The sequence below is a fragment of the Rhinopithecus bieti genome, unplaced genomic scaffold (assembly GCF_001698545.2).
Source record: "Rhinopithecus bieti isolate Rb0 unplaced genomic scaffold, ASM169854v2 scaffold_34281, whole genome shotgun sequence".
In the NCBI taxonomy this organism is placed as follows: domain Eukaryota; kingdom Metazoa; phylum Chordata; class Mammalia; order Primates; family Cercopithecidae; genus Rhinopithecus; species Rhinopithecus bieti.
This window is the reverse complement of record NW_016814762.1, coordinates 694,517-714,746: the sequence shown is the minus strand read 5'-3', so window position 1 is coordinate 714,746 and position 20,230 is coordinate 694,517. Positions and strand designations below refer to the sequence as shown.

Sequence of the window (20,230 nt, the reverse complement as noted above, 5' to 3'; positions counted from 1 at the left end):
TGTGAGTTGGGCTCTGCCCATCCCTTGGGATGCCACACTGATTCTTGGGGATTGGATGTCAACCATGTCCGAACTGCTTGGTTGTGGTGATTTGTTTGTTCAGGCCTAGTGGGCATCAGATATTTGATGACCTGAATACTGCATGGAGAGAATGGCCACAGAAACACCTAGAGCATTTCTTAACCTGATGGTGGGTATGCTGGGGTAGGTCCCATGGGTACTGTGGGGATTCTTTCGCCGTTGTCCCTAGGTACTCCCATGAGTGAGTAGGAGGTCATTGTGCCCACCTGGCTGGGGTTATGACTTGCTGGGGCTCACAGGGAGTCAGTGTGGGGGTTAGTACCAGGAGTGAGTGCCTCTTCTTTTCTTCTCTGGACCCCAGAATCCATGGGCATGAACTTCTGGGCAGTGTGACAGGTGTCTGCTGAGATTATGATGGAGCAAAGCAGAACAGTCTTGTCTCCAACTAAGAATTAGAGAATCTCAGTCCTCGGGCAGATAGGAGATTTTCCTCCATTTTTGTGATGTGATTTTGAAGAAACCCCCCTTTTTCTTTCTTTCCTGAGTCTGTTTGAGTATCTCCAGAGTTGGGCACCTCACCCTTTTCATTTCCACATAGTGTGACCCATGTTGGATAGAGGTTTTAGACTTTTCTTTCCTGTGTTCATCTCAGATCTTCCTCCCTTTGCTTCTATTCACTGGTTCCGGTTTTGTTCTTGGATGTTTCTTGGGAGCCCTTCATTGCCTGCCCTTTGCTTAGGGATAGGTGGGATATTCTTTGATGGGGTGGACTTCTCCTGAGACCAGTAGGTGAGAAAAATTTCCAGGTGACCACATCCTGGATAATTATTGTCTTTCTGGCTAAGTGGTTCATTCATTCTAGGCCCCAAACATCTCCAAGTTTCCTGGGAAGAGCAGCTAATTTAGGGTAGCTCACTCTGGCTCCTGCTTGCCATACTTGGGTGGGGAGGATAGCACTACATGTCCCAAAAAGCTGTGGTTTATTGTTGGTAGTAGGGCGACTGGCCAAGCGATCCTCATTGGGTGTGTGATGAAAATCCTTCATGCCCAGAGCCTACATGTTCAGGACTGACAAGCGTCCTCTGATTCCTCTGCAGGAGCTGATCGACCTCAAGATGATTCAGTGCAAGAGAGTTGTCAATGGTGAGTACAGATCTGGCTTCAGACTTATGCATGTGCCCTGCTGGGCTCAAGCAGCACTACCACTGCCCTTGCCTGGGGTGAAAGTGTCTTGCCTGGCTTCGTCGAGTAATTTTGTAGACCAGATGCTCCCTTGAGAGCAGTCACTGATCTCCAGAGGCCATGACAAAAAGCCTGATGTGAAACGGGCTAAGAGTGCCTTTCACTCACAGGCTTGCTGGCATAGAAATCACCATGTATCATAGCATAGGAGGAACTCTAGGAGCTTTGGAGTCAGGATGGTTTTAGCATTGGCCCTGGCTTGGCCACTTGCTAGGTGTGTGACCTTGGGCAGGCCATATGACCTCTGTCTGCCTCAGTTACTTTATCTGTAAAATGAAATCATAATCTTTGCTTTACTGAAATCATAGGGTTGGAGTGAGGACCAAATAAGATAAGGTACATGTAAGTGCTGTGGACACCCTGTGCTCTGTGCAAATGTGATTGTGATGAATTGTAGTTTTGCTGATACTTTATTGATGAGGCTGATTCTGCTTTGATTAGAGTTGTGGTATATTCCTTGAGGTTTTTGATACATATGTATATGCTTGTGAAATCCTTTTTTTTTTTTTTTTTTTTTTGAGATGGGATCTCCCTCTATTGCCTAGGCTGGAGTGCAATGGCACAGTCTTGGTTCACTGCAACCTCTGCCTCCCAGGTTCAAGCAATTCTCCTGCCTCAGCCTCCCAAGTTGCTGGGATTACAGGTGCATGCCATCACACTCAGCTAATTTTTGTATTTTTAGTAGAGAAGAGGTTTCACCATGGTGGCCAGGCTGATCTTGAACTCCTGATCTCATGATCTGCCTGCCTTGGCCTCCCAAAGTGCTGGGATTACAGGTGTGAGCTGCCACACCTGGCTGAATTGTTTTAAATGTATATATTTTTTTCTGTGTGATAAAAAATTAAATATTATAGATCTATATAACCTAGAAAATGAAAATCCTCCATAATCCTTTACCTAAAGAGGTAATCAGAAAGAGGAATAATGTACGTTTTTTATACATATAGTAAATAATGTGTGTTTTCAAAATATGACATGTTTATCCCTCTTCTAGGTCGAAGATAAGGAGAAAAAAATGTATCTGTATCTATATCTATATCTATATCATCTATCTCTCCACCCCATGAGATCATATAACACATGTTGTTTTGCCATTTACTTATCTACTAGGTCATTTGCCCATGTTAGTACCTAGGGGCAACTATGTCAGAATTGATTTTACCAGAGCCTTAACAGGGGTTCCCAGTGTTTTGCTGTTATAAACAGAGTTGCATTGTAAACACACAAAGATTTTGTGGTTCTTCTCTCATACATCTTACTGCCAGTCATGAGCTGTCTCTGTCAGTGATCACTTTGATTACCTCTCTCAACATGTCATCGCCTTTACCCCACTCTAAAAACCTTCTCATCTGTTTAGTGCTGGGATGATAATAACACCGTCCATGTATGGAAATGCTTTAAGTGTGTCAAAGATCTCATTTATTTCTAAAGACAGCCTTTGAGGTAGGCATATTCTCCCATCTGCCATGTTCAGTCTTTTTCATGTATAGTGATCTTTGAAAAGTAATAATGGTCGCAACTATTTGTGGAGCTTCTTTAGGAAGCTGACAGATAAAATACAGTTGCTTCTCATTGTGCTCAGTTGTTGTTTCTGTCAAGTTGCTTTAAACATCAGATGAAGAGATACTGAACCATTGACCCTGGGGAAAAAAAAGGTTTAGGTTTGTGCAAACCTCTGGTCGGCCGGGTGCGGTGGCTCAAGCCTGTAATCCCAGCACTTTGGGAGGCCGAGACGGGTGGATCACGAGGTCAGGAGATCGAGACCATCCTGGCTAACACCGTGAAACCCCATCTCTACTAAAAAATACAAAAAACTAGCCGGGCGAGGTGGCGGGTGCCTGTAGTCCCAGCTACTCGGGAGGCTGAGGCAGGAGAATGGCGTAAACCCGGGAGGTGGAGCTTGCAGTGAGCTGAGATCCGGCCACTGCACTCCAGCCTGGGCGATAGAGCGAGACCCCGTCTCAAAAAAAAAAAAAAAAAAACCTCTGGTCATACTTTCATCAACTCGTCAGTCCATAACTTTTATATGTGTTTCTTTGTTTTTGTTTGGTTTCTTTTGTAACCAGGTCTCACTCTATTGCCCTGGCTGGAGTGTGGTGGTGTGAGCATAGATCACCGCAGCCTCAAACTCCTGGGCTCAAATGATCATCCTGCCTCAGCCTTCCAAGTAGCTAGGACTTCAGGTGCACACCTTCATGCCCAGCCAATTTTTAAATTTTTTGTAGAGATGGGGGTCTTGCTATGTTCCCCAGCTGGTCTCAAACTCTTGGCCTCAAGTGATCCCCCTGCCTCAGCCTCCCAAAATACTGGGATTACAGGACTGAACCATCACACTAGCCATGTGTTTCTGTTTAAAGGCATATTATTTAATATATACCATTGATTCACTAACATTGAACCCCCTAACACGGGTAATTGTGCTGTAATTTCAGGCCTAAACAAAGCTTATTCAAGATGTATATTTTCTCCGTAAGGCCCATGACAGTCTTCTTGTGCTTAGGAACATTAAAAGACAGCATTTCAGCAGTATGGTTGGGACCATTTTATTTTATTTTTTTTGAGATGCAGTCTCACTCTGTAGTCCAAACTAGAGTGCAGTGGCACGATCTTGGCTCCCTGCAACCTCCGCCTTCCCAGCTCAAGAGATGCTTGTGCCTCAGCCTTCCAAGTAATTGGGACCACAGGTATGCACCACCACACCCAGTTAATTTTTTTTGTGTGTGTTTCAGTAGAGACTGAGTTTCACCATGTTGCCCAGGGTGGTTTCGAACTCCCTGACCTCAGGTAACCCACCTGCCTTGGCCTCCCAAAGTGCTGGGATTACAGATGTGAGCCACTGCACCTGGCCACTTGGGACCATTTTAAACAGTGAGATCACTAACAAAAAGCATAAACATGCAGAAATGTGGCATGAAATATACCACAAAAGGGACACTTGTTGACAGTATGAGAGCTGAAGGGAGAAGACAGAGCATCACCTTGTTTGACCTCAGCTGGGAACATGCACACTGGGCAACTCAAAACTTTCACCACTCTGTTCCTGTCCTTGGATGACCATGAAAACATCACAAGTATTGATTCTGGGATCACAAATAAATGTTAGCAAATAGGCACATTTGCAAATATGCAACTATGAATAGTATAGGAGACTGATTGTTATATAGTAACCTTCCACTCACAGCACCTGTCTCACTGTAGGTAAATAGTAAATTTGCTGAACTTCAGAATGACGTTTTCTGGGAAGATTTGGGCCAAATCTGAAACAGACAAACTTCTTCTTCTTCTTTTTTTTTTGAGACAGAGCCTCCCTCTGTTGCTCAGGCTGGAGTGCAGTGGCACAATCTCAGCTCAACCTCTGCCTCCCAGGTTCAAGCGATTCTCCTGCCTCAGCCTCTTGAGTAGCTGGTATTACAGGCACCCTCCACCATGCCCAGCAATTTTTTGTATTTTTAGTAGAGATAGGGTTTTGCCATGTTGGCTAGGCTGGTCTCGAACTCCTAACCTCACGTGATCCACCTGCCTTGGCCTTCCAAAGTGCTGGGATTACAGGCGTGAGCTACTGCTACATATGTACATTTTGTTTCAACTTTTTTTTCCCCCCAAGATGGAGTCTTGCTCTGTCGCCCAGGCTGGAGTGCAATGGCGCAATCTTGGCTCACTGCAGCCTCTGCCTCCCGGGTTCAAGCGATTCTCCTGCCTCAGCCTTCCGAGTAGCTGGGATTACAGGCATGCCCTACCACGTCCGGTTTATTTTTATTTTTGTATTCTTAGTAGAGATGGGGTTTCACCATGTTGGCCAGGCTGGTCTCGAACTCTTGACCTCATGATCCGCCCTCCCAAAGTGCTGGGATTACAGGTGTGAGCCACCATACCCGGCCCTGTTTTAACATTTTAAACAGAGCAAAATGTTAACCACTATTCAGAAAAAATACATTAAACACAAACATGCAGTTGAACAAGTAATTGCAAAACAAACAACCATCACTCAGGTCAGGAAATAGACCATTCTCATCATCACAGAAGCCTCCCATGTGCATAGTTATTTTTGGTAAGAATGGTATACATTTAGGATTTCTTTCCCCTCCAAGCTTATACTCTGGCCGTGTTTTCTTCCAGGACTTAGACTAGGGTTGAATTTGCATCTTCACTGAGTGACGCTATGTGTTTGTGTTTTCTTGCAGAGGTGCTCAGCACAGTGGACTTTGTCGCCCCTGATGATCGAGTTGTCTTCCGCACCTGTGAAAGAGAGCACAACAGGGTGGTCTTCCAGATGGTGAGAGACGCCATTGCTGCGTACCCTCCTGAGGCTTACCATCCCCTGGGATTTCCCCACTTATGCCCTGTGCCAGGCCAGTGTTGAATACCTGGGGTACATTGCACAACGATGGCTTCCTGAAGAGCCGCTTTAATGTTTTCCAAAGAGCCAGTCATGAGTAATTACATTATTGGAGACGGTTTATGGAAATCAAACTATCACAGTCTTGTACGCCTCTAGTCTCAAATTTAATTTACTTACTTGTAGGAATTGTCTGTTTGGCATGATTTCTCTATTGTTTTAATCCCTAGCATTGATTACTCAGATCATAGTCTTTGTTTTTATGTAGTGTATATATATTTCTCATAGAAAGAAATTAGGATTTTTCAAGAGTAGTTAAGATTTGTATTTGAGTTGTGATGACTCTATGGTGCTCTTCTGTCACTTTGGGAATTTCTTGGTGCTTTTTCAATAACATCCTGAATGATGTTTAGGTTTCTAAAAAATTGATAACAATGGGTAACCATGTGATAAAGCAAATCTAGCAAAATGTTAATTGTAGAATCTAAATGGTGAGTGTTTGAATGGTCACTATAAAATGTTTTCAAGTTTTTTATATGTTTGGGTGTAATCATAGTATTGATAACATTTTCTAGACCTTCCAAGTCCACCTTTTTCTGCTGGCAGCAAGCTAGTCTAGTGGGCTGGCTGTTTAAGAGAAAGCCAGCCTGACTCTGTTGTTGGTGTGTGGGGTGTGTGTGTGTATGTGTGTGCTGCATGGGCATGTTTGTCAGTGCATGTGTATCTGTATCAGGGCAGTGGTTGATGCAGCCTCTTGTGTTCCCAGGGGACTTCAGACGCAGAGCGAGCCCTTGCTGTGGCCAGGCTTGTGTAAGTTCTTCCTCCGTCTTTAGCACTGCCTTTGCCTCTCCTTTGAGCTGTGAGGGTTTAATGTCCTGGTGACTTTGGAGTTGACCCACCCTTCTGCCTCCTAGCCCATTACCTTCTGTTTCCAGGTTAATAGTGTCTGGTTTCCGGCCAGGCGCAGTGACTCATGCCTGTAATCCCAGCACTTTGGTAGGCCGAGGCAGGTGGATCATGAGGTCAAGAGATCGAGACCATCCTGGGCAACATGGTGAAACCCTGTCTCTACTAAAATTACAAAAATTAGCCGGGTGTGGTGGTACGCACCTGTAGTCCCAGCTACTCAGGAGGCTGAGGCAGGAGAACCACTTGAACCCGGGAGGCAGAGGTTGCAGTGAGCTGAGATTGCACCACTGCACTCCAGCCTGGTGACAGAGTGAGACTCTGTCTTAAAAAAAAAAAAAAAAAGAGTGTCTGATTTCCTTCTGTTTGTGGCATCCAAGGGCTGGCCTGGGACTCATGTGTACCCTCAGTGCCCAGATCTCAGAGACCCTCTATGCGTATTGTGGGGAGCTGTTTTTTTGTAGTTATTCATGAAACTCCCTTTCCAGGGACTCCAATGACTATGAGTCCTAAAGCTTTAAGTATCAAAGTATAAGTAAGACATATTGCTTCCTGAATTAACAAAGACAGGAAGCCTGGGGAACATAGGCAGACCTTATCTCTACAGGAAAGGTGGTGGATGCCAGTGGTCCCAGCTACTTGGAAGGCTGACGTGGAAGGATCACTTGGGCCCAGGCTGCAGTGAGCCTCCATTGCACCACTGGACTCCAGCCTGGGGAACAGAGTGAGACCCTGTCTCAGAAACAAAAACAAAGGCAGGAGAGTGCGCTATAGTTAATGTGATAGGTTTTGAAGTTAAGACAGATCTGGTTTGGAATTCTGATTTTGCTACTTGTTAACTATGTGACCTGAGATAAGTTACTTAACCTCAATGAGAACCTAGTTTTCTCACCTATAAAATATACCAACCTCTGGCATAGGGAAGGGTAAATGAAATAATGTATGTAAATGTCTTTGCAGCATGTGGTACATAATGAGATCTTAGTAAGTGTTAGCTATTGTTATCATTACAAAGAGAGTGAGAGGGAACTCAGGCAGTTATTGCTGCTGATCATGGACTATTAACATGTATTAATATTTAGGTTGATGCAAAAGTAATTGCGGTTTTTGCCATTACTTTCAGTGGAAAAAAACACAATTACTTTTGCACCAACCTAATACATACCAGAGGATGGAGTGAGATTTAATAATTGTTTGGATTAAACCATCTGTATAGCCCAGCCAACAAAGGCAGTGCTAGAACTTCCACCAGAAGCTGTCGTCTGGGAAAGGGCTCTTAGGCTCATGTCACTTTTCTGCATTGACAAATGACTTTTACTATTTCAGCCAAGTTCAGTGTGCCCATCTGAGTTATCTGATACAACTCCAAAGTAGCAAAATCCTCTGCGTCTAGCCCTTTGTAGATGTGTGCACACGTTATGTCTTTTCTCTGGATTTCTGCTCAGATGAGGCAGGTGCACATTTTAGGGATGGATTTCTTTCCCATTTTTCAGCTTCTGTCATTGGGGGTTGGTGTGTTTCATAGGGTCAGGGACAGGGTAAGAGGTTCATGAGCACAGGCCCATCCATGCCTTTAATTTTACCTTCTTTGCTTTAATTCAATATTTATTACCTTTACTCCTTCATCCTTTTCCAGAGAAAATGATGTGGCTGGCATTGACGTCAACATGGGCTGTCCAAAAGAATATTCCACCAAGGTAAACTGGTTTCTTTATACTCCTAATGTGGGATGGCTATTGTAGGATGTAAATGTACAATATAGGATGTACATGTACATGTAAATGTAGGATGCAGATTAAGAGGCTAACAAGACATAATTAAGTATAGTACCTAACTCTGGATTGGATTCTGTACTAGATGGGGGAAATGCTCAAAAAGATATTGTTAGATGAACTGACAAAATTAGAATAGGGACCATAGTATATTAGCTAAACATGCTGTATCAATGTAAACTTATGAAGATGACTCTTCTGTGGTTATGTAACAGACTATCCCTATTCTTAGAGAGTACATACTGAAATATTTAGGAGTAAGGGGCTATGATATATGTAACTTACCCTCAAATGGTTTATACATATACACACACACTCATATATCACCCACGCAATATATAGATTCATAGATTATATATATTTTATTATATATTATATATAAATAATATGTTATATATTGTATAATATGTTATATATTATTTATATATTACATAATATATAGGTATATTATATTACATATGATATATATGTATTCCACATATAGTAATACGTATATAATATGTAATATATAATCATATATTACATATATAAATATATATAATTATATGTGTGTGTGTGTATATACATATATATATAGAGAGAGAACTCATGCTCAAGTAATAAAACAATGCAAATGTACAGAGAAAAATAGAGTGGACAAGGCTGTGTCTTTTCATGAATAAAACTGAGACACATATCCCAGAAAGCCCAGAGAAGGATTATAAAGAAAAAAAGGGAAAACAACTGAGACATACATTTAAAAAAAAGAGAGGAGGCTGGGAGTGGTGGCTCACACATGTAATCCTAGCACTTTGGGAGGCTGATGCAGGAGGATCACTTGATTTCAGGAGATTGAGATGAGCCTGGGCAACAGAGTAAGACACTGTCTTTATAAAAATTCTTAAAAGTTAAAAAAAGAAAAAAAGGCCAGGCCTGGTGGCTCATGCCTGTAATCCCAGCACTTTGGGAGGCTGAGGTGGGCAGATCACCTGAGGTCAAGAGTTTGAGACCAGCCTGACCAACATGGTGAAACCCCATCTGTACTAAAATTACAAGCGATTAGCTGGGCGTGGTGGTGTGTGCCTGTAATCCCAGCTACTTGGGAGGCTGAGGCATGAGAATCGCTTGAACCTGGGAGATGGAGGTTGCAGTGAGCTGAGATCATGCCACTGCACTGCAGCCTGGGTGACAAGAGTGAAACTCTGTCTTTAAAAAAAAAAAAAAAAAGGCGGATGCAGTGCAGATGTTCCCATTGTCATATCAGAAGAGATCAGACTATGGTAGCCCAGAGAAGGGAGTGGAAAGGCAGCCTTTAAACTTGGGAGTTTTATAGGGAAATGTGGTCCTTGGGCTGAGATTTGGGACCCTGTAAGCAGAGGGTGTGGTATAAGCAGGGGCCTGGGGATGAATATGAAGTAGACACAGGGAGGCTTGAGTAGCTCGATTTGACCGGAGGTTTGTCGAGTGGAAGATGATGAAGAAAAAGTAGAGTGCAGGATTGAAAACCTTGGTTGGTAAAAGATTAGCTGGACTTGGACTTTAGGTATCTTTGGTCTTTTTTTTTTTTTTTTTTTTGAGATGGAGTCTCACTCTTATCGTGCAGGCTGGTGTGCAGTGGTGTGATCGCGGCTCCCTGCAACCTCCGTCTCCTGGGTTCACGCCATTCTCCTGCCTCAGCTTCCTGAGTAGCTGGGAGTATAGGTGCCCACCACCATGCCCGACTAATTTTTTTTGTATTTTTAGTAGAGACGGGTTTTTGCCATATTGGCCAGGCTGGTCTCGAACGCCTGACCTCGTGATCCGCCTGCCTTGGCCTCCCACAGTGTAGGGATTACAAGTGTGAGCCACTGCACCCGGCGGTTTTGCTCTTTTCTGATTACTTCTTTGTGTTCCTAAATTATGTGAGGAGCAGCATTAAAATGATTTGGAGGCAGGGTATGGTGGTATATACCATTTATATAAGGAGGATAGGGAATGATTATATATATTTATTTGTTTATTCAGGGAAGATTTTTGGAGAGACACAGAAGAAACTAGTAACATTGGTTTCCTCTGGGGAAGGAAACTTAAGTTTTTATTTGGTTGTGCATAGGTAGTAAATTCCCATTACAGGGTTGCTACTGAAAATAATTAACTAGCACAGCACTGGCACTGATCAGTCAGAAGAGATACCAATCAATATGCCACACATGTACATACAAGCTAAATATCTGCTCTGTTCTCATGGTTCAAAAATTGAAGCCAGATAAAAAGTATAGATTGAGGTTGGGTGCGATGGCTCATGTCTGTAATCCCAGCACTTTGGGAGGCTGAGGCGGGCAGATCACCTGAGGTCAGGAGTTCAAGACTAGCCTGGCCAAAAGGGTGAAACCCCATGTGTACCAAAAAATATAAAAATTAGCCAGGTGTGGTGGCACACACCTGTAGTCCCAGCTACTTGAGAGGCTGAGGCAGGAGAATCACATGAATCCTAGAGGGGGAGGTCGCAGTGAACCAAGATCACGCCACTGCCCTCCACTCTGGGCCACAGAGTGAGACCCTGTATCCAAAAAAAAAAGTATAGATTGAAACGTTTCCCATTCCTTAGGGAGGGAGACTTCTTACTTGTTACCCATTTGAATCACTCAAATTTTGAATGTTTTACCTATTCCAAAAAGCAAGTAAGTTAAATAGGAAGGAAGGAAGGAAATTCCATTGTTGAGAAGGCTATTATTGTGGAAGGGGCAGTGAAACTGAATTCTAGATCCTGTGATTCTATAAGGAAGGGCTGGATATATGTGAGTAAAAGGACAGATGGAGCCGGGGGAGTGCTGGGGCTTCCTCTAAGCCTTCAAGGTTTCTTTTATGACCAATGTAGTCCAGGCTTGGTAGATTTTCCAGCCTACCCCTTTTTCTCTAAAATCCAGGCTCAGCCTGGCCAAGTCTGTGGTGGTTTAATGTTCTCTCTGATTCCAGTTTATCATCCTTAAGCATGAAATTAAAGTGTAATAATTGAACTTACACTTTCTGAGCATTTTCTGTGAGCATTCATTAGTATGTAATCTTTACACTGGCAGCATATATTTATTGGAATTTTTTTTTTTTTTGCCTTCATCTCGCTCTTAATGGATTCAGATTTTAAAGATCCCCTCCTCCATTATTAAAGTAATTAATACCATTGTCTAGAAGTTGGGAAATGCAGACAAATACAGAAAAGAGCGGGAAAATCACCAGTAACTCACCATAAAGAGCAACCACCATTACTATTATCAAGATTCAAGCGGTTGTGTGGGTTGGTGGCTTCCATTTCCTGAGGCTTTTGTTAGAGTTGGGCATGGGTCTGGGCTGGGACATTGTTGCTGGCAGAAGAGAAGGGCCTAGACAAGGTTCGTAAGTTGTGTGCAGCTTAGTAGCTTTGCTGGTGGTGTTGATGCCTATGCAAGCATTGGGTATGATAGGAAGAAGGCGCATTTGATCTTATTTCACAGGAAGGATGATTCATTGTTTTTTAAGGGCTTGGAAGATGGTGGGATTTAGTTTATTAAGACACTGAGACGTGGGTTAGGGAGTGGGCAGTCTTGAAAAATAAGTTTTATATAGCCCACTTCTAGATAGACTTGTGGGTTTTACCAAGGGGATCAGAATGATGACTTTTTTTTGTTTGAGATGGAGTCTTGCTCTATCACCCAGGCTGGGGTACAGTGGCGCAATCTCAGCTCACTGCAACCTCTGCCTCCTGGGTTCAAGCAATTCTTCTGCCTCAGCCTCCTGAATAGCTGGGACTACAGGCGCACACCACCATGCTTGGCTAATTTTTGTATTTTTGGTAGAGACAGGGTCTCACCATGTTGGCCAGGCTGGTTTCGAACTCCTGACCTCAGGTGATCCACCTGACTCAGCTTCCCAAAGTGCTCAGATTATAGGTGTGAGCCACCACGCCCAGCCTATAAATTTTAAAAGTCATCACTCTGGTCCGGCCAGCCTGGTCAACTTGGTGAAACCCTATCTCTACTAAAAATATATTAAAAAATTAGCCAGGTATGGTGGTGCATGCCTGCAGTCCTGGCTACTTAGGAGGCTGAGGCAGAAGAATCACTTGAACCAGGGAGGTGGAGGTTGCAGTGAGCCGAGATTGCACCACTGCACTCCAGCCTGGGTGACAGAGCGAGACTCTTGTTTAAAAAAAAAAAAAAAAGAAGTGTGAGAGTGAGTAAATAAGCCTGTCATCTCAGCCCTTTGGGAGGCGTAGACGGGCGGATCACTAGGTCAGGAGATCGAGACCATCCTCACACTTCAGTCGCAGATGTTGTGGGCACAGATACTGCTGCCCTCCTACTTGTTTAAAAGAAGTGACGGTTGCCAGTGGGCCTTGGTCCCCTGGAGGTGAGTGCCGAGGTAATGCCCAGTTGCCAGACCCCATCCCATGGAGAGGGCCATACTGTCTCCCAGCTGTAAGAAGACCTTTTGTGTGTTTCTCTTTAGGGAGGAATGGGAGCTGCTCTGTTGTCAGACCCTGACAAGATTGAGAAGGTAAGTCCTCCACAGGTGAAAGCAGGGGTCTTCAAACACAGCTCCAAACTAGAGTTGTCTAGAATGCCTCCTTCCACTAATACCAGATTTACTGATGTCCATCCAGTTTCTCTCCCTGAGGCCTAGCGATTTCCAAAAAATCTTCCCAGTGATTTTGACATGCAGCCAAGTTTGGGAACCCTTGAGCCAGCCTACAGCAGCCTTGAAGTTCCTAAAAAGCCCAGAGCTAGAGACATGTCAACAAAGAGCCAGGGGTCCTGAGGACTCATAGAGAACCTCTTCTGTATTGCCTGTCTCCCTTCTGGGAAGGTCTTGAGAGCAGAGGCCAGGCCACCTGTGGTGAGGACAAGCTCAGTGGCCATATGTATTTGTATGTGTGTGGGTGGATTGGTTTCTCCCAGGGCACTTGATGAAAGCAGCAGTGGGTCCCCTGTGTCCTGAAAGAGGCTACCCCAGCCCTTGGAGAGCAGCCCAGGCCAGGGTTAGGGGAGGCAAGCTGAAGTTAGTCTCTCTCTGCTCCCCTTTCTTTGGTGATTCTGTAGGCTAGCTTAATGAGGCCCTGGGGACAGGTTGGCATTTACTACCTGGCATTGTGAGCTGCCAGGGTATGTGGCAATGACATTCTCTGCCACACCATCTGTATCCTTTGTGTTCCTCTCCCAGTCTGCCAGCCCTTTCCTTTTAGCTCCTTTGTTTTCCTTTTCATTCTCTATCACTACTTCCCTGTCTGGACTTTAAGCCTCATCCTGCTTCCCGGAGGCTAGAGCAACTTGGGACTCAGGCACCACCAATGAGAGCTGCCATCATCGCCAATGAGAGCTGCATGGTTGCTGTGTCAGCAGCTCAACCCTGCATGTTCCTCCAGCCCTGCTGTCTCTGGGACATAGGAAGACCACTGTGCTTGCTGGATACGTGCCTTCTCATTTTTCCCATGTGCAGCCAGAGATACTCTATCTGTAGTGTACCCGTGTAATGTGCCTTTCTTTTTTTTGAGACAGAGTCTTGCTCTGTCACCCAGGCTGGAGTGCAGTGGCACAATCTCGGCTCACTGCAACCTCTGCCTCCAGGGTTCAAGCGATTCTTCTGCCTCAGCCTCCTGAGTAGCTGGGATTACAGGTGCCCACCATGACGCCCGGCTAATTTTTGTTTTGTTTTTTTGTTTTTTTGAGATGGAGTCTTGCCCTGTCGCCCAGGCTGGAGTGCAGTGGCCGGATCTCAGCTCACTGCAAGCTCTGCCTCCCGGGTTCACGCCATTCTCCTGCCTCAGCCTCCCGAGTAGCTGGGACTACAGGCGCCCGCCACCTCGCCCGGCTAGTTTTTTTTTTTGTTTTTTAGTAGAGACGGGGTTTCACTGTGTTAGCCAGGATGGTCTTGATCTCCTGACCTCGTGATCCGCCCGTCTCGGCCTCCCAAAGTGCTGGGATTACAGGCTTGAGCCACCACGCCCGGCCTAATTTGTGTATTTTTTAGTAGAGATGGAGTTTCGTCATGTTGGTCATGCTGGTCTTGAGCTCCTGACCTCAGGTGATCTGCCCACCTCGGCCTCCCAAAGTGGTGGGATTACAGATATGAGCCACTGTGCCCAGCCATAATGTGCCTTTCATTTGGTTCTGAAACCCCTTGAAGTAGACAGGATTAGCATTTATCTCCATTTGATCAAGGACAATAAACTAAAGCACAAAGAAAGAAAATAATTTGCTTAAGATCATATAGTAAATAAGTGGCAGGCAGAGCCAGCTTGTGAGCCATAGTCTCTTCTGACTCCTAGTGTCAGCACCCTCTCCAGTAGCATCTCAGGTTCCAGGTGCCTGGGTATAGTTTGTAAGTGTCAGGTCAATAGGCACCTCAACTTGGAAATCTCCAGTTAGACACTTCAGTGCAGGGTGGAGTGGAAGTAGACATCTTGGATGTCAAATTGGTTTCCACACCTAGGAGAGGGGGCCCCAGAGGGAGGATGTGGTTCACAACATGATCACACAGGCATTTTTGTTATCCTCCAGCCTCCTGTTTTCTCAGACCCAGGCTGTTGGCTCTGTCCTCTCTACTGCCCCTCATTGAATGAGGCAGATTTCATCCATGAGGCAGCAGAGATACATTCAACTTCAGAAGTCTAGTTCATTCCACTACTTCTCTGATTGGGTACTTAGATGGGCCAGGTTGGCCGGGCGCGGTGGCTCAAGCCTGTAATCCCAGCACTTTGGGAGGCCGAGGCGGGCGGATCACGAGGTCAGGAGATCGAGACCATCCTGGCTAACATGGTGAAACCCCGTCTCTACTAAAAAATACAAAAAAACTAGCCGGGCGAGGTGGCGGGCGCCTGTAGTCCCAGCTACTCCGGAGGCTGAGGCAGGAGAATGGCGGGAACCCGGGAGGCGGAGCTTGCAGTGAGCTGAGATCCGGCCACTGCACTCTAGCCTGGGCGACAGAGCGAGACTCCGTCTCAAAAAAAAAAAAAAAAAAAAAAAAAAAAAGATGGGCCAGGTTGGACTGATAGATGGGGTTTGCCCCATGGTGGGGAAGTTTCAGGCTTCCACAACAAAGCTAGATGTGGCTTAGGTGTAGGGGCTGGATTCAGTTCGGGTCCAGACCATGCTGGCAAGCTGGGTGGTCTGGGTGAGAGCTTTGTGGGTCTTTCTAGGCTTGGTGTTTTAGGCCCATGGTTCCATCTGTGAGAGTGTCTTAAGACCACCTCTAGAAATTTTCTCAAAGATTCTTGTTTGGGGTTATGAAAACCTTGGAAACACATAACGTTGGTGGTTGTACAACATTGTGAATGTAATTAATGCCACTGAATTATACACTTAAAAATGTTGCCGGGCGCAGTGGCTCACACCTGTAATCCCAGCACTTTGGGAGGCTGAGGCAGGTGGATCACCTGAGGTTGGGAGTTCAAGGCCAGCCTGACCAACATGGAGAAACCCCGTCTCTACTAAAAATACAAAAAATTAGCCAGGGTGGTGGCGCATGCCTGTAATCCCAGCTACTCGGGAGGCCGAGGCAGGAGAATCGCTTGAACCCGGGAGGCAGAGGTTGCGGTGAGCCGAGATCACGCCATTGCACTCCAGCCTGGGCAAAAAGCGAAACTCTACCTCAAAAAAAAAAAAAAAAAAAATGTTTAAGATGGCAAATTTCATGTTATATATATTTTACCCCAGTTATAAATAAAGGATGCTATCCTTTGAGAGTTCTGCAGACCCTTGGGGTGAGTAGGGGTGGAGAGTGGGATATCAATCTCTTTGAGAAAGCTTCTACCAGGTAACTCTGGTATATGCTCCCTGGATTAAGAACCTCAGTTTTATTTTATTTTTTAAAATATTTATTTATTTTAAGAGGGAGTCTCACTCTGTTGCCCAGGCTGGAGTGCAGTGGTGCAATCTCAGCTTACTGCAACTTCCACCTCCTGGGTTCAAGTGATTCTCATGCCTCAGCCTCTGAGTAGCTGAGATTACAGGCATGCACCACAATACCTGGCTAATTTTTGTATTATTAGTAGGTACAGCGTTTCACCTTGTTGTTTAGGCTAGCCTGGAACTCCTAACCACAGGAGATCTGGCCTCCCAAAGTGCTGGGATTACAGGCATGTGCAGGGCATCCCCCTTGTGTACACTGCACTTGGGCCATGGCTGACAACTGGCAGGGTCAGGACTTGAACTCAGGTCTCACTGCTTTCCAGGCCTATGCTTTCCTATCCTCATCTGCTGCCTCCCAGAAACCAGGGGAGCGAAGAAGCCTACTTTTCTTCAGTTGGCCAGTGAGTCTATTGAGGCAAGCCTGCTTGTAGGTAGATGTGTTGTTCCTCTGCTCAAATATGGACTTGTCTCTCGTTCTTTCTCCCCAAAGACTTGGATCTGGAGAGTTGGTGTCCAGGAGAGTTTCATGCTAGACCCTGGCCAGAAGACAATTTCTAGTTGCCATTTCCCCTCAGTGTGACCCTTGCAAGTGGCTAGGGTTTTTGGTTACCTAATTTCCTTCCTAGTCCTTAACACACACATGAAACGCACAGAAATACTGAAGAAAGTTCTGAGAGCTACTTGGATAGAATACAGCAAAAGGAAGTTCTACAAGACAGAGAATTGGATCAGACTAGCTGGTGTTGCTTAAATCACCAAATGTCAGAGGATTCTAAGTGAGCACTTGTAATGGAAACTTTCGGAGATGTTGCTTTAAGCATGAAGGATGGGACTAAAATGAGAATTTTTATTGTATTTCTTGATGAACCTGTCAGACCCCAACTTAAAAGGTCAGTGCCTGTTTAAGGCCTGCCAGGGTGACCCTAAGACCTCAGGCCCAGTCTGCCTCCTGGGGCAGCACCTAGGGACTGTTCATTCCTGCCAGTCCCTGGCAGTTGGGCCAGCAGGTCCTGTCTTGCTCATGAACTGTCCACCTGTCTGTCAGTCCATCCAGCCTCTTGGTTGGATGTCTTCTGGCATGGCCTGCTTCATTCAGCCTGTCCCTGAAAGGCCTCCACTACTGGTTTTTGCAACCTGGCTCTCTGCTGCCCCCGCCTGTCTAGAGTCAAGACTGGCAGCAGCCACCTAGATATCCCCCTGCTCTGCTAGACAGAGATACAGTTCTTGGAAGAGGGTTCTTGGGTTCATCTTTCCTCCAGCTTGCCTGGCCTGAAATTTCTGATAAGGGAAGAAGATAGCAATGACACAGACATACAGTGTCATCTACACTTCTCTATCTCTGATTCTTGTGTGGTCTGGTCTTGCTACCTCCCTGTCACTTTCCTGCATGACGTCTTTTTTTTTTTTTTTTTTTTTTTTTGAGACAGAGTCTTGCTCTGTCGCCCGGGCTGGAGTGCAGTGGCCGGATCTCAGCTCACTGCAAGCTCCGCCTCCCGGGTTTACTCCATTCTCCTGCCTCAGCCTCCCGAGTAGCTGGGACTACAGGCGCCCGCCACCTCGCCTGGCTAGTTTTGTATTTTCAGTAGAGACGGGGTTTCACCGTGTTAGCCAGGATGATCTCAAACTCCTGACCTCGTGATCCGCCCGTCTCGGCCTCCCAAAGTGCTGGGATTACAGGCTTGAGCCACCGCGCCCGGCCCTGCATGACGTCTTGATCTTTCTTTGAAATCTTTTGCAATTGCCATGTGATAAGCACTTTTAAATATGTTGTTGAGTACGTTGTCCTTTCCTTTGCCAGTTTAGGGGAGTATATCTGACTCCCCTAAAGAGGAATGCAGGCCCTTAAGAGCCTTCCTGTTCCCTCACCCTGCAAGTCCTGGAACAACACTCAGGGAACATTCTCTTCACCTAGGAAAGAAGCTGTTTCCCCCTCCCCACCCCACCCCCCCGTTTTTTTTAATAGCAACAGGGATGGGCTAGGTGCAGTGACACAAGCCTGTAATCCCAGGACTTTGGGAGGCTGAAGCAGGTGGATTGCTTGAGCTCAGGAGTTTGAGACCAGCCTGGCCAACGTGGTGGTCCCAGCTACTATGGAGGCTGAGGTGGGAGGATTGCTTGAGCTGGAAAGGCAGAGGTTGCAGTGAGCCAAGATTGCACCACTGCACACTAGCTTGGGAAACAGAGCGAGACTCTGTCTCAAAACAAAACAAACAACCAAACAAACAGAAAGAGAACAGGATCGTGCTGTGTTGCCCAGGGTGGTCTCGAACTCCTGGCTTCAAGCAGTCTTCCCACTTCAGCCTCTCAAAGTGTTGGGATTACAGGCATGAACCACCACACCCAGTTAGCTATGTGTTCTTTTTTTCTTACTTATTATTATTATTATTATTTTTAGCCATGTGTTCTTAACCAAGGCTAGGCCTCAGAATGATACTGAGGATGGGGTGGAGTTTGTTGGGCAGAGCCTTTTGAAAACACACATTCCTAAGCCCTGCCCTTAGAGACTGATTCAGGAAATAACAGTGTGGAATTCAAGAGTTTGTATTTCTTCAGTTCTCCAGATAATTTTGGTATTTGTCCTGGCAAAGGCTCAGTGAGTCGCACACAGGTGTGCACGCATACCCGTTCACTCATTCATTCAGCATATTTGAGAAATATGTATATACCACTAGGTGCTAGGCAGGTGCTGGGGCTCTAGTGTAGAACAAAGGCAGGTCCCTTGCCTCGTGGAGCTTATTTGTGTATGTGTGTAACAGACACACGCATGCATTCACACATACATAAACTGTTCATGCCACCAGAATGCACAGCCTATAGCGGAGTTGATAAGTTCAGGCAGTGTGGTGGTTTGTTCTAGAAGACATAGGTGCTCTTGTGTTTTCCTCTCTGCAGATCCTCAGCACTCTTGTTAAAGGGACACGCAGACCTGTGACCTGCAAGATTCGCATCCTGCCATCGGTAAGGATGGTGTGTTACATTTGAAGGTCCATTCTCTCTGGTGATGTTGGATTTAGGTTTGTGAATGATTCTTGAGCTGCTAAATTAGGCTTGGAGGAGAGAGAGTGGAGCTGAGCCTACTTTAGGAGCCAGGAGCTGCTCCTTCTGGGGCTTCAGTAACCATCCTATGTGGTCCTCTTCCTCAGCTAGAAGATACTCTGAGCCTTGTGAAGCGGATAGAGAGGACTGGCATTGCTGCCATCGCAGTTCATGGGAGGTGAGTGGTCACATTTCTAGTGACTGACTGGCAGGGAGGTCCTAACCCATATTAGCGATTCTTCCTTAATTGATCTGTCATCCCAAGTGACAGCCAATTTCTCTTCTACATATTCAGCCTAAATCTGCCTAGCTCTTTGATATCCTATGAGTCTTGAGGGCAGGCAGACCCTGAATGGGCTTGCATTTGCCTTTGTTTCATTTATGGAGCACCTGTTGAGGGTAGGTACTGAGGTTTAGAGACGCAGAGAGACTAAGAAAGGAGAAACGCCTCTACCATCAGGATGTGTAAATGCTAGAGATTGAGTGACTTGCTCAAAATCGTACCATGCAGCCAGTTCGTGGTGGAATTCTAACCCTCATGAGAAAATCTCATTTATTTCCTTCCTTCCCTCCTTCCTTCCTTCCCTCCCTCCTTCCCTCCTTCTCTCTTTCCTTCCTCTCCTTCCTCCCCTCCCATCTCCTCCCCTCCCCGCTCCCTTCTCCTCTCCCCTCTTCTCCTCTCCTTCTCTCTCTTTGCCATTCTGTCACCCAGGCTGGAGTGCAATAGCGCATTCTTGGCTCACTGCAATCTCCATCTCCCAGGTTCAAGTGATTCTCCTGCCTTAGCCTCCTGAGTAGCTAAGATTACAGGCATGCTCCACCATGCCCAGCTAATTTTTATATTTTTTAGTAGAGACAGGGTTTCACCACACTGGCCGGGGTGGTTTCAAACTCCTGATCTCAGGTGATCCGTCCACCTTGGCCTCCCAAAGTGCTGTGATTACAGGCATGAGCCTCCAGGCCCAGCCTTATTTTCTTTCTGTTATATTGAGCAATGACTTCTTCCTCGAATAATCCCAGACAGATTGCTTTGTTTTTTTTTCATTGTTGTTGGTTTTTTTTTTTTTTTTTTTTTTTTG

General features: G+C 45.6%; 1 protein-coding gene across 4 annotated transcripts in view; it reads left to right on the top strand.

Moving 5' to 3' along the window:
* Window positions 1-20,230, top strand: part of DUS2 (dihydrouridine synthase 2) — a 57,901-nt gene that overhangs the window by 25,024 nt on the left and 12,647 nt on the right. For all 4 annotated transcript variants that reach the window (XR_001881509.1, XM_017852230.1, XM_017852231.1 and 1 more), the window contains 7 exons: window positions 1,119-1,164; window positions 5,445-5,536; window positions 6,366-6,409; window positions 8,142-8,202; window positions 12,718-12,765; window positions 19,008-19,073; window positions 19,259-19,329. Coding sequence is in view for 3 of the 4 variants with exons in the window: in XM_017852230.1 (XP_017707719.1) it covers window positions 1,119-1,164; window positions 5,445-5,536; window positions 6,366-6,409; window positions 8,142-8,202; window positions 12,718-12,765; window positions 19,008-19,073; window positions 19,259-19,329 (428 nt within the window). In the remaining variant the exon portion in view is untranslated. The remainder of the gene's footprint in view (window positions 1-1,118; window positions 1,165-5,444; window positions 5,537-6,365; window positions 6,410-8,141; window positions 8,203-12,717; window positions 12,766-19,007; window positions 19,074-19,258; window positions 19,330-20,230) is intronic.